This window comes from Physeter macrocephalus, chromosome 18, assembly GCF_002837175.3.
Source record: "Physeter macrocephalus isolate SW-GA chromosome 18, ASM283717v5, whole genome shotgun sequence".
NCBI classification, from domain to species: Eukaryota; Metazoa; Chordata; class Mammalia; order Artiodactyla; family Physeteridae; genus Physeter; species Physeter macrocephalus.
This window is the reverse complement of record NC_041231.1, coordinates 31,628,996-31,646,805: the sequence shown is the minus strand read 5'-3', so window position 1 is coordinate 31,646,805 and position 17,810 is coordinate 31,628,996. Positions and strand designations below refer to the sequence as shown.

At 40.3% G+C, this 17,810-nt stretch overlaps 1 protein-coding gene across 8 annotated transcripts in view; it reads right to left on the bottom strand.

Moving 5' to 3' along the window:
- Positions 1-17,810, bottom strand: part of CADPS (calcium dependent secretion activator) — a 489,257-nt gene that overhangs the window by 104,126 nt on the left and 367,321 nt on the right. For 6 of the 8 annotated variants that reach the window (XM_024124105.1, XM_024124106.1, XM_024124104.1 and 3 more), the window contains one exon: positions 1,383-1,489. In XM_024124105.1, coding sequence (XP_023979873.1) covers positions 1,383-1,489 — 107 coding nt within the window. Of the gene's footprint in view, positions 1-367; positions 377-1,382; positions 1,490-17,048; positions 17,053-17,810 lie in introns of all 8 variants that reach the window. The other 2 variants (XM_028479465.1, XM_028479473.1) reach the window with 1 other exon arrangement.

Genomic DNA, 17,810 nt, shown 5'->3' with positions numbered 1-17,810 from the left:
AGCTACTGCCGGTGACTACGCTCAGTACTCACCTGCTGAAGTAAAGGTAAGTACAGACGGACATAGGTACTACGACAGGCTAAGGGGATAGAATCAAGGCAGGTAGGAGGTGTGTGTTGGGATGGAACTGCAGTGGTTTTTAAGTGTATCAATTGCTTCATGCACGCACAAGGTAATCTCCCACATTTACCCTGCCGTGGAGGGCCACCCATCGCACAAGCAGTCCACTGGCAATTGCCGTTACATTCCTTGGGTCGGTGTGAGGAAGCAGGGGTACTGGGAAAAGTCCCATTAGAAGACATGGTACTGGAAGGGCATGCACAGACTATGACAGCAGGTGGCTGACTCATTCGTTTTGGTCACATACCTCTTTCCCCTGCCACGATCAGCCAAGATTGAATGGAAAAACAGGGAGGAAATTTAAATATGCAATCAGGCATTAGTTGGGATGACTGGCTTTATGGTGTATTATGTATTATTTAACTATGCTGTCGATTTTCATTTAGTCATGGGAATGATCATTTTAGGTGCTTCTGACATTACTTTTATTGGTTCCCCCTTTTTCCCCCCCTTTGCTGTAGATTTGCTTGGAGGGGAAGAGTGAACATGAGTACAGTTTTCAAAAAGGCTATTTTAAGAGAGATGATTTTAAATCTCAGTTTTGAAACAAGCAGTGATATAACAGTTTGATCATAATGAAATCTTGGAATCTTTTCTTGGAAGGGTTGGGTTGTTTAAGTCCTTACAGGTTTGGGATTTAGTTAGCCTTGAAATCCCTCAGTTTATAATTATTATCAAAATAATCATTTTGACAGTGGTTTGTAAAAAAAAAAAAAAGTAAGCTGTATTTATTTAGATGTATGTTGGAGAATCGACAAGTTGAACAACACAGAATAATTTGTTTCTGTCACTGCGTTTAGCAACCCAGGTCATCTGAGATTAATAAACGAAGACTCTAGGGTGAGTGGACTAGGTTACGGAGATAAATTCAAAAAGACAGTTCTCGATCCACACACCAAAGAAAATAAATCGAAACAACAGTGGTAGCAACAGAAACAACCACAAAAGACCAAAAAGTATTTCATGTGTTCCTGACAATAACCATATGCTGCTTGATAATTATCTTGAAGATATACTCACCTCTTTGGCTTGTGACTAGAAACATCTGAAAACTCAAGATGAAACGTACATCAGGCAACCACTTTTCAGTTGCTTTAAACAACCTCCAAAGACTCCTCCTGCAAAACTGTCACTTTCATTCTCTTTATAAGGCCAGTTAAAAGAAATGGGTGTTAAGGCATCTTATTTACAAAGTTGCTGGTAGAATCAGTTCTGCAACATCACCTAAGGAACAAGAGACTTTGCCCATCATGTCCGCTTACCTCTGCATGGTGTTCCTCGTTCTGCTGAAGAACTTCAATGACTAGTTCAGCAAGACGTATTGTGTCTTCCAGCTTTTTGGCGGGAGTGATTAAGCGGCCTACATTTTCTGTAGTACAAGAATTTGTGTTAAAATTCAGCGAAAGCAGCACGCTAGTTGTGTGGCCATTAGAACTAGTGGATAAGAAATTTCAAAGAGTTACCCATTTTTTTGAAAGTTTCATGCAAATGTGAAGTGCCACATAATTAGTAGTGAGCAAACCATAAAGCCATTTTATTATCATTATCACCATCATTATTATAATACATATTAAGAAAAAGCAGTGCTCCAGCTTCCAATTTGCTTATTAAGCTGTATTAAGACTATGACAGCCCATTTCAAATTTGGCGACATTTTGTACACATGTTCTTTAAAGACAGCATAAATGGACTATCTTATATCCCTCTCTAGACAGCGCTCGTGCTTCCTGAGGTGAGAAGGTGTAACAGAAGCTTAGTCTTGATTTTGCTGCCACGTTTGTCCCTTAACAGTTGATACTACGGCATTGGTTTTCGTTCTCAGTCTGCACGTTTAACAGGTATTGGAAAAAAGCAGATTCAAAGGTCTAGCTGTTTTAAATTGTCCAGGGAGGAGACTGAGAATTAACGGACATTCTTGGGCCATTAGGTAGAAGGCAGGATAGAATTTTTACAAGAGTGTGGGGTGTAGATTATTGGATGAAGTGGTTTGAGCCACTGGTTGGTACAACTGACATGTTATCAGTTAGGTGGCAACAATGTACTCCATTTTTGTCTTTAATTTCTACTGTGTTGAAAGGGGCTTTGATCACACTCAAGAACAAACTGAACCCCGATTTCTGTTGTATCCTTTATAGAGCTAAATTCATGAATGTTTGGCAATGTTATTATGTTACCAAAAATTACATTTTTTTTTTCCTGTGGGAGAAAAGAGTAATATTTGAAACATAAAAGTTTTCTTAGCCAATGAAATGGCCTGAATTCAACCAGTCTAAACTCACAGGGGAGCTTGTAGTTCATGCTCAGACCCCTTCAAACCTTGATGCCTGAGTCATTTAGAGCCCATGGGTGTAACGGCACTAAGGATCTTTAGTTCCTTAGTTCCACAAGGAGGGTACACATGTGCACAAAAGGACTGCTGAAACTTATTTTAATCTCTTCATCTGAAGCAGGTGTGCTTTGGCTTCAGGATTTTTCTGGCTAAAGAAGATTACTCAATACTTCACAGGAAGGGTTGGTTTGTTGTTGCTGGTTTGGTTTGGCGTGGTGTGGAGTGGGAAACAAAATCGTAGAGATTGTTAATTAAAAAAACAAACAAGCAGCTCCTCATAATTTTTTCCTTGTGCATTTGTTAAATAGGCGATGAACATGTCAGATGACTAGTCACCTACGACTTAGCAACAAAAAAGAAAAATTCTGTGAAACGCTGTGCAAATGCAGTGGTCCAGCCAATGGGACCTAAGAGTGATGGACCTAAGAGTAAGGTGATTGAGGTGTTGAAAGTTTCTCTCCCACAGAGCCTGATGACTGCTGTGACACTGGGCTTTGTGGACTCAGGCCAGTGGAATGCTCCATTGTCTCTGCCAGGCTCAGCTGGAAATGTGGCTGCATAGAAGGTTAGCACATGAAGGTGGGAGCTGTGCGGAAATAAATATGCAGATTAGGCAGAGAGCCTCCAACACTCAGAGTAAGGAAATGTGCAGAGTTTAGGGGCTGACAGCTCATTGCCTGGTCCGGAGCAATAAATACTTGGAGAAAGAATGAGTGACAAGATTGATTTCTGTGCTTTTGGGGCACCTGGTCTGTTTATAATTTCATAAGTGGACTATCATAATTCTGTTAGTAGACTTTCAGGCATTTCTACAAACATACTGTGTATATATGTTGGGGTAATATGTGTAGAGTGAGGTATTTGCATTTTGATAGTAAATATGCATAGGCTACTTTTTTTTGGTTAGTTGATATTCACATTTACACATCAACTTGCAAATTCCTCATCCTATGCTTATTACCCATTTGACACATACACCCACATACACACATCACACACTTACATACATCTTCTAGGAAGCAGACAAGCCTGCACATTAATACAAATCTGCAGAAAATCCCACTTGGGGCACATCTTTGAAATCTCTTACTTTCAAAATAGAGAACGTTGTCCTTTCAGGTGGAACACTCACCAAATCTAGGGGAATTCTATCTGTCCATGACATATGATGTAGAAATGGAAGTCACATCAATATTTTTATGTACTTTTATTTAGAAGCTGTGAATGATTTTTGTGTTCGGAGAAATCCAAGATGCGTAAGCTAGGACCACCTGAAGATTTGTTTTAATATGCAGTGCTCTTAGATTGACTACCATATATATCAACAGATACACATAAGGTGTACATGCGCACGCAGTCTTTCTGTGAGTGTGTACACATGCACGCAGATATGTGTATGCCTGATGTATATATACAGACAGTATGTTTAATAAAACCTTTTGCAATTTTGCTTTAACATGCAACCATTTAAAGTCAGCAGGTTAAGTATCCTTGAATCTAGAACGTTTGATCTTCCAATGAACCCATGTAGCCAGACTTTCATTTATTATTAATTAGCTGCAATTCCATTATCTGCAGATCAAGCTACTTTATTGAGACACAACTGTAATTTCCTCTTCACCTGCATTGCTAACTCACTAGCTAGTAAAAATGGTGCGAAAAGCAACTTCTTTAAGATGTTGTCTTTAAAGAAAATATTGTGCAAAATCCTCTAGTCCCTCCCCCCTCCCCCCCAACAGAGGTCAAGGAGAAATTTGTGCCTAGAAACGATTTTTTTGGGTCACATCTGCTGTCTGCAATATCTGGAAATGTACTGCAATATTCCTATCACCCAATCTTGTACTAGCTGGAGCACTGACGAAGGGGAACTAAAAATACAATATACTTGGTAAACATTTCAAACAACAGAATTGAAGCTCATAACATAGAAAAAAAATCGTCATGCAAAATGTTATGCAACAATGTTATTTTGTGCTGACATTGAGGTTTGAAAATGTTGCATATGTCAGACAGAGCTAGACAAAAAAAAAAAAAAAGGTGGACATTGGGAAATAAATGCTCTCTTTTCGAGTCTCTCAAAACCTACAGTGTCAAACTCGAGACTCTGAGCCTCAGGTTAGTATGCTAAACAAAATTTCCAGAGGAATGAACAAAAAAAGCAAACTAAACTAGAAAGCTGTCGAATAAAGGAAAGGTAGAAGTTTACAGTACTTGATTTTGGCCTAGGCATGCCTTTGAGCCTCTGATATAACATGCTGGTCTGCATTTGGGTGGGTGGAGGAGGCCCAGGAGGAGGAGGGGGAGTTGCTCGGGTAGGTGAAGAGAGATGGTAAAAAAGTAAAGAGACAAAGTGACTGTCACGAAGGATGACAATTAAGATGACAAACTCCGAGAAGAACAAACAAACAAGCAAAAACGATCAAACACGAATGGAGAGCTGCTGCTTCCTTGGCGTGAGTGCAACGTTACAGAAGTGTGACACTGTTTGACGAGGGACGGGACTCTTAGCAGCACCCTCAGCACCACCGTACTGAGACACTCAGAAGCAGAATGCAAATCCTGGATGCCTTCATCCAGATGGATACACATGAATGATGGTGGCGGCATCATTGACCGAAAGAAGATAGGCTTTTTGTACATTAAAGAACACCTATATGTTAATAGCTGCTTCCCCCTTCCAGGTGACCAGAAACAGCCCTTGATGTTGACATAATTGGAGGATCTGGCTTCTTATCTCCAGGATGTGACTTAACTTCCTATGTAACCTTGTACCTTCTACTTAAGCCTCTCTGTGTTTCAGCTTCCTCCTCTATAAATTGAGACTATTAACATCTTTTTTGTGTACCTTGCAGGGTTGTTGATAAGAACAAATAAAACAGTGCATGGGATGGATCTCTGTAAAGCTTCAGGTGCCTACAAATGTTCACTGTTATCTCCTACATTGTGAGAAGGCAGGAATTAATTGCTTTGCAAAAGCAGATGAAGAGCCGTTATTAGTTCAAGTGCGCTAGGGAATATTCTTGCTCCCTTTGTGGAATTTCAACATGTCAAAATCTGTCATTTTGGGGGAAAAAATGTGTGGTATCTGATTGTTTCCAGCTCATTTAATTATTTTCAACTTGGAATTCTCATGGCTTTTATATTGTGGGTTGAATCATATATAAAAACTTGCCAGCTTATCAAATATGTTACTTGCTATTCCAAATGTTAGAATACGGTAATCAGCACTTGACCCATCTGTCATGTGGTTTACAATATCAGCACAGCAAACATCCTATAACAATAGCCTCTCCTTCAACACAGGCACAGAGCACTATCAGTTTCTGCAATTCTCTCTCTTTAATGAGTGTCTCATTAACCTCAGACCTGGTCCTTTCTAATGGTTCTCATTTATAAAGCAATCTGTACGGTGAGTGCCAAGTTTGCTTCTTGGTTTGCTTGAATTTTTCAACTGGGAAAATGAATTTTACTGCAGGCTGACAGGAAATGCAATGCTAGCACCATTAATTTAAAAAAAATATGAGAAATAAGGATAAATATAATATTCTGGAAAAACCATCTCTTAAAAGCAAAAGTTCATGTCATTCTTTTCTTGTGGGATCACCTCAATGTTTGAAATGAAAGACCAAAAAAAAAAAAAAAATAGAAAAATCTATTCACTAGTCTCCTCTAACTTAAATCTTTTGTTTGGGAATGACTGCGTGTAAATAGAATTTTAAAAAATCAGTTTTAAATGACAGCTATATAAAGGAAGGCAACTACTAATCTCTTCTTTATAAAAAGGTACTCCACATTTTACGTTTTGTTAAAATCTGGTTTCCACCTATAGCTGGGCGGAACGTTGGGTGCATCTCTGGTAACACCTTCTTCCGGCTCTTTGAATGTGTATTACTTGAGTGTGCAATTCTTAGGGAAACTCCTCATTTATTCTTCCCAGATAACAGAACCTGTGTAAACCACTTGATATTGTGCTTTATAAAACAATGAAATGTCCCCAGGCTCAACCATAACCGGCGAGGCAGCAGATACATATTTCAGCTCAATGGGTCTTGATGAAAATTCGTAAAGGGATTCCCTCCTGCCAACTGTCTGTCCAGAATTCTGACAGTGAGGTTTGCCACCATAGAAAAACAAGCTCCCTATTTTTTTCCCCTCACAGAGCAAAACAAAAACATCATACCTTGGTTTCCAACTTCATTTACCCAATTACCATTGCTCATGTTTACACAATTAAATCTGCTTGGCTTCCAGAGAGGGAGTTAAATGTGACTGCAGAAAAATAAAAAGAGAATTCCTCTACAGCCTCAGCTAAGCCAAGGAAGAGAGGCATCCAGGAGTGAGAGACTCTCCAGTTAGCCCTTAAATAACCTGACCATCTCTGCTGCAGCAAGTGAATTGCCAGTCCCTGAAATATCATATGAAAGATGGATATGGTTGATGGAAAGCCCACTTACAACCAAGTTCCAACCTATTTATGTGTTGCTGAAGATGCCAGTGTTTGTATTACACTATTACTAAAAATAACTAGCCTGAAGCAATTCACTAGGATTTGGGGGTAGGGGTGGATAAAAGCTAGAGTAGGAATAGAATGCTAAGCAGATAGCCACCACACGCTTTCCAGAGTACTCTGCCTCCCTAAAATGATGGCTCCACGGACCATACATTCAGTGCAGGGCTATAATTCAACATAATTTCTTTAGTGGGGCATGCCATCGTGTACACTTGATTCCCTGTATCTTCATCACTCCCTTTCAGAAGATTCCATCTTTAGGACAGTATAAACTATATGGTAATAAAGACCAGTGGATGAATCGTGGATCGTTTTCTCTACTCTTTAATTGCAACCATCTCTGTCTCTTCCCCATAAGGACATGGGTGGCATGGCCTGTCCATTCTATCTCTAACATGTCTCCCGATTTAATCTCCCACTGTACGAGATCATGTGCCCACACTCTTGCTGTGGGGGCGTAGACATGCAACTCAAGTCTCATCACCTCCACCTCAACTGGTGCTAAAGACCCCAAGCCAGCATTTAGTTCCTTCCGTCCCCCGTAGTTCATTGATCATGCAGCGTCCATGCTGATCTCCATAAAGCACACATCTGAACCTGTCATACTCCTGCTCAAAAGCCTTTAAGAGCCTTCCCTCCTCTCCCCACCACAAAGAGTTATGCCTTCATAACACAGGCTCAACTCCTCTGTTGATACCTCTGCTTGAGCACTTATGGCCCCTTAATAATGGTCAATTATCTGTATGTTTGTCTTCCCCTAAGCCCAATGAATTCTTTATTTCTAGGAGCTAGAACAGTACCTGGCCCAGAGCACGTCCTCAAATATTGGTGGAAGGAAATTCTCAGTGGATCCTGCCCCATGGTGTGCTTTCATGGAAAACCAAATACTCTGTGGTTGCCATGTGCATAAAAACTATACAGCAACTTTTATCTCTTACCCAAAGCCCCTGGTTACCTAACAAATGCATTAAGCTGAATTGCTGAATAGTAAACATTATAACTTAAACCTCCAAACCAGAGAACAACTTCAGGTGTCTTAACGTGATGAAAAAATGATTTAAGATAAATAAAATTATTTGTATTTAAATTAAAATAAATTATATCCACAAGAAAGAAATAATGCTATTATAATATTTTTTTCCTCCAATTTCTTTTTTTTTTTTTTTTTTGCGGTACGCGGGCCTCTCACTGTTGTGGCCTCTCCCGTTACGGAGCACAGGCTCCGGATGCGCAGGCTCAGCGGCCATGGCTCACGGGCCCAGCCGCTCCACGGCATGTGGGATCTTCCCGGACCGGGGCACGAACCCACGTCCCCTGCATCGGCAGGCGAACTCTCAACCACTGCGCCACCAGGGAAGCCCTCCAACTTCGTATCTTTGTATCCCAAGTCAGGCTTTGTCCCTGAGACTGAGATGTTGCACCTAATAAAAGTAAAGTTAATTCTGGATAGACACAGTAGTGGACATCTGTTATTCTTGTATGTGCAGTCGCCTTGCTCAGAATTGCCTCTCCTCCACTCCATGTGGCTCTAGTAGGAATGCAAGCAATAAATCCTACAGGGACAGTCATGTGAGCCAAGCCAGGCCAACCACAGCATCCCAACACCACTATGGGTATTGTGATTGGCTCAGGGATTAATATGTGACCCTAGCTGGGCCAATGAGACTGTTCTCTGGAACTGTATATAGTTTCATAGGGAGGAAAGTTCTTTTTCCTCCAGAGTCATTGGCTAGGACAAAAAGCTGGTGCTATCTGTGGCTGCCATGACCCCCAGTCACATTAAAGAAGGCCTGTCAACAGTTGGAGAGATCAAAACAAACTAAAAGTCTTTATTTCTGAGCCCAATCCCTCCATGCATTTCCTAGCTACATAGGCCAGAAATGAACTTTTCTTGCTTAAGCTATTTAAGGTTGTTGTTGCTGTTGTTGTTTTTGAGCACTTGCTCTAGCAAGAATACTGATTTAATAGTACTATTAAATATTCACCCAGCCCCCAAATAAACTTTCCCATATATGGCCACAAGCTCTCTGGGACAAGATCTTGGGGAATCTGGAAGGATGATAAGCAGAGGCAAACACTTCAACAAGGCCCAGGGACATCCCAGACAGTTCTTCTTGGGGAAGCAGCCCTTTACCTCCATGACATCCTCCTCCCTGCCATGCATCAAAGACCCCAGCCTAGGTGAAATCTCCATGTGCTGCATTCCTGCAGCAACTTGCATCTCCCTCTACAGCCCAGTCACCAGATGAAATTACTTGTTTTATGCCTGTGTTCTCCAGTTTATTTGGAGCTCCCCAAGGGTAGGGATCTCGGTTGCTTTTCCTCATTGCTCCCTCCCCAGGTGCCTGGCACAGGTCCTGGAACTTAGTGGGTGTTTAACAAATATATGTGGAACTATATTGCAATGTTTTATTTTGAAACTTATGATAAAGAGATAAATCAGCTGCCTCTTCTATTCTGCTGACATCCAAACTGCAACCCCTGCCTCCACAGCTTCAGCATCACCTGAGAGTTTGTCAGATTTCCAGGCTCCGCACCAGATCTGCCAAATCAGAATCTACGTCTTAACAAGATCCCCAGAGATGTGTAAAAACATCAAATTTTGAGAAGCATTGTTTTACATTCCATTTCTGAAATCGAATAATATGTCTAGATTGCACATTTGGATTTGGAGGTTTCCTTTTAAATAACAATACACAAATAATAAGATATAATTTTACGTTTATAATAAGAACATATATAAAATTATACCTCTATAGATAGACAGACAGATAGATAGATACTAATGGGTGCTTACTATATGCCAGGCACTGTGTTAAGAGCTTTGTTTGGAATACGTGTTTTAATCTTTGCAACAATCCTTTGGGAGGAGGAACCATTATTAACCTCTTTGACAGAAGACAAAAGGGAGACTTAAACTCATTGGAGCCAAGATTGTGATTTAAATTTTTGGTATAACAGATCCTGAGTGCTCAGGCTGGTCCTGGGGTACTGTTTTCTTGGAGCTGTATGTTTAGGATTCTAGTGTGTGGATGCCTGACTTCTTCAGCTGTCACGCTGGAAGCGAGGCCAGTTACTAAATTGTGAGTGGGGCCACTATCTCTTGGCTAAAAGACAAGGCAGCCTGGTGGCGGAGGCTGGAGGGGAGTGGGTTTGTGTGAAGGCCCTAAACAGTGTGCAGGACCCCAGACTAGAGTCACTCACTGCCCATCTTATTTTGAAACTGGCTTCTTTTCTCTAAGCCTTGGTTTCCCCACCTGTCAAATGAAGCTTTGGGACTCAGTGATTGCGAAACCCCTTTGTGGTGATAGAATTTTATCATTAATAATCACAGGTGTTTCATAGTATAGAAGTTGAAAGTGTGGGCTTTGGAATTAGGCTTGTGTTCAAATTCTGTCTCTACAACTAACCAGCTATGTGGCCTTGGACCCAGTTACTTAACATCTATTTCTATTTCTCGGTATTTCTACAGACAACAGAGTGATTTCTTATTTCATGGAGTGTAAGAGGCACATTTTAACATTTCTGAAATTGGAAGCATCTTACATTTGATGGCGTGTCACAATTTAGTTGGCAGCATTATTTTATTCTTAGGAGTACATAAATTAATGGTGTGTCTTATAACTGATGGCTTTTAGATTCAATGAAACATGGTAATAAAATACTTATCTCATAGAATTGTTGTGAAAATTAAATGAGATATGCATGTATCTACTTGGCACATACTAAACTCTCAGTAAATGACAGTCGTTATCATGATTATGATCGGCAGCATGTCTTTTTCTTTTCTGATAGAAGAGACGTTAGTTTCATATTTATTGATTTGTGGCATATTTTTAACACATCCTCTCCTCCTCCAAGATCTTCCTTGGTAAGAGTGTTTGCAACATGTTTCTCCTTACCCTCCTCATTTTTTATAAAGTATAGATGAGATACTAGTCTACAGAATAATTTTGGCTTGGAAACCCTGATTTGTGTATCACTACAACAAGAAGGATGAAAAGAAAAACATTTAGTCCCTTGTGTGTAAGCTATGAAGCATGAGATGGTCCTCGATTTGGGATTTTAGGATGGCCTGGATCTTGCTGAGATGGATTTGCCCTCACTGGTTTCTTGGGTGGGTGACTCCATACTGGGTGTGGTGAGTATCACAATCTTGCTTGTCCCCTTTTTCTCCTTCTACTGGACTTGGACCTATAAGAAGTTTGATGGAGACGGGAAAAGATACAGAAACTCAACACTACAGAATATGCCTGGAAGTCCTTTGGATGGATTTGGCTTGCTCTAGAAGGTTTCTGTCACTTGGGAAGAAAAGAAAAAATCTTCAGCTCTTTGGCAATCTCAGGGAATCTCAACTGTCCTCAGAAGACTTCGCAGGGGAAAGATGTTGGCAATTATCTGGTCCCAGAAAGGACTGCTCTGTTTTTTGGTGGTCTTCCTGAATTAAAAGTTGTACACTTTTGAATTTAACCACTGAGTGAAAGGGTATTATCCAATTGCCCGTCACATTAGCTGGAAAGACTGCATGGTGGAAAGAGACAAAAAAAAAAAAAAAAAAAAAAAAGCATGGTGCTTGAATTTAGAATGATCTGGGTTCAAATCCTGCTGGAAAATGTCATTTATCCTTTCCAAATCTCAGCCTCCTCATCTGTAAGAGGGGAAATAATGAAGCATTCTCCATGGGACTAAGGTAAAGAATGAATCAGATCACCATGTAAAGTCCTTAGCACAGCACTTGGGCCCATGGGGAGACTGTCTGTCTGTCTATCTATCTATCTGTCTATCTATCTATCTAATTTTACAAATCCTTGCCATATTTGAAGGAAAAATTGTTTTATTTCAAGTTCCAGTAGAACTGTTCCGATGCTCAGAAAATTATGCAAGTATTTAGCCAAGAACTGAGGCAAAACAGCAATAGTAGTATAGACTTTCTCAGAGCTTGCTGGGTTCACAACGTGTGATGGTTTAAATGGAAATGTATTTAAAATAATAGAATTCATTTACAGGAGTCAAAGCTTTTCTCTTGTAGAGTAACAGCCTTTTACATTTTTTTTCTTGAGATACTGTAATTAAACTGAACATTTAATTTCTAATAATGCTATGAGACAGAAAGCATAAGCCCACCAAAATGCCATCTGCAGAGTCCCGGAGCCTTGCAAAACACAGCCTGACCGAAGGACTCTGCAGCTGTCTGTATTTCACCCCGATTTGTACATGTAACTCCAGCTGTGCCGGGCCACCTGCACACATTCAGTTTTGCATACCTATCCAGCGATTCAGGCTTTGTTTCCCTCGAAGGAAATTGAAAAGGGAGGGGGAAGGTAAGAAAAAAGGTGTAAAGATCAGGAAAGAAGTGATTATGATTTGGATTATGACTGAGATCTACTTTGCCAAGAAGAAGCCTTGGATGTACCAAGCTTCAAACCCAACTCTGCTTTGACCTTAACTTTTCGGTCCAGTTTTACTCTCTTCCTCCTCCTCCATCCTATCTCTCCATCCCAGCCAGTATGATTCTTCTGGAGTGCAAAACACCAAGCTGTCGTCCCCTTGCTTGAAGAGCTTTCAATGGCTCTTTATCACCTTTGGAAGTGAGACATGTGGGATTTTTCTTGCAAAATATCTGCATGCAAAAGTTGGTATAAAGCCAGGTGAAAAACCCTTGGACCATGAGAGACAGTCTGAACTCTGTATTATGAAGGCACGTAAAGATCTTGGAGGTCTTACCTCCTGCGTGTTGCCATCCTCAGCACCCACTCCTGCCATCATTTCACCCTGCTGTGCAGCCACATCGAATTATGGAGTAGTTCAGAATGTGACCTCTATCTGGCCTCAGATGCTGCCTCGGCTGACTTTTTTTTTTTAACATCTTTATTAGAGTATAATTGCTTTATAAGGTAATGGTGTGTTAGTTTCTGCTGTATAACAAAGTGAATCAGCTATAAATATACATATATCCCCATATCTCCTCCCTCTTGCGTCTCCCTCCCACCCTCCCTATCCTACCCCTCTAGGTGGTCACAAAGCACTGAGCTGATCTCCCTGTGCTATGCAGCTGCTTCCCACTAGCTACCTATTTTACATTTGGTAGTGTATATATGTCAATGCTACTGTCTCACTTTGTCCCAGCTTACCCTTCCCCCTACCAGTGTCCTCAAGTCCAATCTGTACGCCTGCGTCTTTATTCCTGTCCTGCCACTACGTTCTTCAGAACCATTATTTTGTTTTTTTAGATTCCATATATATGTGTTAGCATACGGTATTTGTTTTTCTCTTTCTGACTTATTTCACTCTGTATGACAGACTCTAGGTCCAGCCACCTCACTACAAATAACTCAATTTCGTTTCTTTTTATGGCTGAGTAATATTCCATTGTATATATGTGCCACATCTTCTGTATCCATTCATCTCTCGATGGACACTTAAGTTGCTTCCATGTCCTGGCTATTGTAAATAGAGCTGCAGTGAACATTGTGGTACATGACTGTTTTTGAATCATGGATTTCTCAGGGTATATGCCCAGTAGTGGGATTGCTGGGTTGTATGGTAGTTCTATTTTTAGTTCTTTAAGGAACCTCCATACTGTTCTCCATAGTGGCTGTACCAATTTACCTTCCCACCAACAGTGCAAGAGGGTTCCCTTTTCTCCACACCCTCTCCAGCATTTATTGTTTGTAGGTTTTTTGATGATGGCCATTCTGACCGGTATGAGGTGATACCTCATTGTAGCTTCGATTTGCATTTCTCTAATGATGAGTGATGTTGAGCATTCTTTCAAGTGTTTGTTGGCAATCTGTATATCTTCTTTGGAGAAATGTCTATTTAGGTCTTCTGCCCATTTTTGGATTGGGTTGTTAGTTTTTTTTGATATTGAGCTGCATGAGCTGCTTGTATATTTTGGAGATTAATCCTCTATTGGTTGCTTCGTTTGCAAATATTTTCTCCCATTCTAAGGGTTGTCTTTTCGTCTCGTTTATGGTTTCCTTTGCTGTGCAAAAGCTTTTACTCTTGCCTCCTTTATCAAAAATAAGGTGACCAGGGGCTTCCCTGGTGGCGCAGTTGTTGAGAGTCCGCCTGCCAATGCAGGGGACACGGTTTCGTGCCCCGGTCCGGGAGGATCCCACATGCGACGGAGCGGCTTGGCCCGTGAGCCATGGCCGCTGGGCCTGCACGTCTGGAGCCTGTGCTCCGCAACGGGAGAGGCCACAGAGGTGAGAGGCCCGCGTACTGCAAGGAAAAAAAAAAAAAAAAAAAAATTAGGTGACCATATGTGCATGGGTTTATCTCTGGGATTTCTATCCTGTTCCATTGATCAATATTTCTGTTTTTGTGCCAGTACCATACTGTCTTGATTACTGTAGCTTTGTAGTATAGTGTGAATTCCAGGAGCCTGATTCCTCCAGCTCCGTTTTTCTTTCTCAAGCTTGCTTTGGCTATTTGGGATCTTTTGTGTTTCCATACAAACTGTGAAATTTTTTGTTCTACTTCTGTGAAAAATGTCATTGGTAGTCTGCTAGGGATTGTGCTGAATCTGTAGATTTCTTTGGGTAGTATAGTCATTTTCATAATGTTGATTCTTCCAATCCAAGAACCTGGTATATCTCTCCATCTGTTTGTATCATCTTTAATTTCTTTCATCAGTGTCTTATAGTTTTCTGCATACAGGTCTTTGGTCTCCTTAGGTAGGTTAATTCCTAGGTATTTTATTCTTTTTGTTGCAATGGTAAATGGGAGTGTTTCCTTAATTTCTCTTTCAGATTTTTCATCATTAGTGTATAGGAATGCAAGAGATTTCTGGCATTCATTTTGTATCCTGCTACTATTCCAAATTATTGATTAACTCTAGTAGTTTTCTGGTAGCATCTTTAGTATTCTCTATGTAGAGTATCATGTCATCTGCAAACAGTAACAGCTTTACTTCTCCTTTTCCGATTTGGAGTCCTTTTATTTCTTTTTCTTCTCTGATCGCTGCGGCTAAAACTTCCAAAACTATGCTGAATAACAGTGATGAGAGTGGGCAACCTTGCCTTCTTCCGATCTTAGTGGAAATGGTTTCAGCTTTTCACCATTGAGAGAGATGTTGGCTGTGGGTCTGCCATATATGGCCTTTATTATGTTGACGTAAGCTCCCTGTATGCCTACTTTCTGGAGGGTTTTTGTCATAAATGAGTATTGAATTTTGTTGAAAGCTTTTTCTGCATCTTGAGATGATCATATGGTTTTTCTCCTTCAATTTGTTAATATGGTGTATCACATTGGTTGATTTGCATATATTGAAGGATCCTTGCATTCCTGGGATAAACCCCACTTGATCATGGTGCATGATCCTTTGAATGTGCTGTTGGATTCTGTTTGCCAGTATTTCGTTGAGGATTTCTGCATCTATGTTCATCAGTGATATTGGCCTGTAGTTTTCTTTTATTGTGGCACCTTTGTCTGGTTTTGGTATCAGGGTGATGGTGTCCTCATAGAATGAGTTTGGGAGTGTTCCTCCCTCTGCTATATTTTGGAAGAATTTGAGAAGGATAGGTGTTAGCTCTTCTCTAAATGTTTGATAGAATTCACCTGTGAAGCCATCTGGTCCTGGGCTTTTGTTTGTTGGAAGATTTTTAATCAGCTTCAATTTCAGTGCTTGTGATTGATCTGCTTATATTTTCTATTTCTTCCTGGTTCAGTCTCAGAAGGTTGCGCTTTTCTAAGAATTTGCCCATTTCTTCCAGGGTGTCCTTTTTATTGGCATTTTATTGGCATAGAGTTGCTTGTAGTAATCTCTCATGATCCTTTGTATTTCTGCAGTGTCAGCTGTTACTTCTCCTTTTTCATTTCTAATTCTATTGATTTGAGTCTTCTCCCTTTTTTTCTTGATGACTCTGGTTTTTTGTTTGTTTGTTTGTTTTTCAGTATGCGGGCCTCTTACTGTTGTGGCCTCTCCCGTTGCGGAGCGCAGGCTCAGCGGCCATGGCTCACGGGCCCAGCCGCTCCGCGGCATGTGGGATCTTCCCGGACCGGAGCACGAACCTGTGTCCCCTGCATCGGCGTGCAGATTCTCAACCACTGCGCCACCAGGGAAGCCCGAGTCTGGTTTATTAATTTGGTTTATCTTCTCAAAGAACCAGCTTTTAGCTTTATGGATCTTTGCTATTGTTTCCTTCATTTCTTATTCATTTATTTCTGATCTGTTCTTTATGATTTCTTTCCTTCTGCTAACTTTGGGGTTTTTTTGTTTTTCTTTCTCTAATTGCCTTAGGTGTAAGGTTAGCTTGTTTATTTGAGATGTTTCTTGTTTCTTAGGTAGGATTGTATTGCTATAAACCTCCCTCTTAGAACCGCTTTTGCTGCATCCCATAGGATATGGGTTGTCATGCTTTCATTCTCATGTGTTTCTAGGCATATTTTTATTTCCTATTTGATTTCTTCAGTGATCTCTTGGTTATTTAGTAGTGTATTGTTTAGACTCCATGTGTTTGTATTTTTTACAGATTTTTTTTCCTGTAATTGATATCTAGTGTCATAGCGTTGGGGTTGGAAAAGCTACTTGATACGATTTCAATTTTCTTAAATTTACCGAGGCTTGATTTGTGACCCAAAATATGATCTATCCTGGAGAATGTTCCATGAGCACTTGAGAAGAAAGTGTAATCTGCTGTTTTTGGATGGAATGTCCTATATCAATTAGGTCCATTTTGTTTAATGTATCATTTAAAGCTTGTGTTTCCTTATTTATTTTCATTTTGGATGATCTGTCCATTGGTGAAAGTGGGGTGCTAAAGTCCCCTACTATGACTGTGTTACTGTCAATTTCCCCTTTTATGACTGTTAACATTTGCCTTATGTATTGAGGTGCTCCTGTGTTGGGTGCATAAATATTTATAATTGTTATATCTTCTTGGATTGATCCCTTGATCATTATGCACTGTCCTTCTTTGTCTCTTCTAATAGTCTATTTTAAAGTCTATTTTGTCTGATATGAGAATTGCTACTCCAGCTTTCTTTTGATTTCCGTTTGCATGGAATATCTTTTTCCATTCCCTCACTTTCAGTCTGTATGTGTCCCTAGGTCTGAAGTGGGTCTCTTGTAGACAGCATATATACTGGTCTTGTTTTTGTATCCATTCAGCCAGTCTATGTCTTTTGGTTGGAGCATTTAAGGGTTTGTTATTGTAAGTCTTTTCCTTCTCTTGTGTTTCCTGCCTAGAGAAGTCCCTTTAGCATTTGTTGTAGAGCTGGTTTGGTGGTGCTGAATTCTCTTAGCTTTTGCTTGTCTGTAAAGGTTTTCATTTCTCCACAGAATCTGAATGAGATCCTTGCTGGGTAGAGTAATCTTGGTTGTAGGTTCTTCCCTTTCATAACTTTAAATATGTCCTGCCATTCCCTTCTGGCTTGCAGTTTCTGCTGAAAGATCATCTGTTAACCTTATGGGGATTCCCTTGTATGTTAGTTGTTGCTTTTCCCTTGCTACAATTTAATTGTATTTAATTTTTGATAGTTTGATTAATAGGTGTCTTGGCATGTTTCTCCTTGGATTTATCCTGTATGGGACTCTCTGCGCTTCCTGGACTTGACTATTTCCTTTCCCATATTAAGGAAGTTTTCAACTATAATCTCTTCAAATATTTTCTCAGTCCCTTTCTTTTTCTCTTCTTCTTCTGGGACCCCTATAATTTGAATGTTGGTGCATTGAATGTTGTCCCAGTGGTCTCTGGGACTGTCCTCAATTCTTTTCATTCTTTTGTCTTTATTCTGCTCTGTAGTAGTTATTTCCACTATTTTATCTTCCAGGTCACTTATCCGTTCTTCTGCCTCAGTTATTCTGCTATTGATTCCTTCTATAGAATTTTTAATTTCATTTATTGT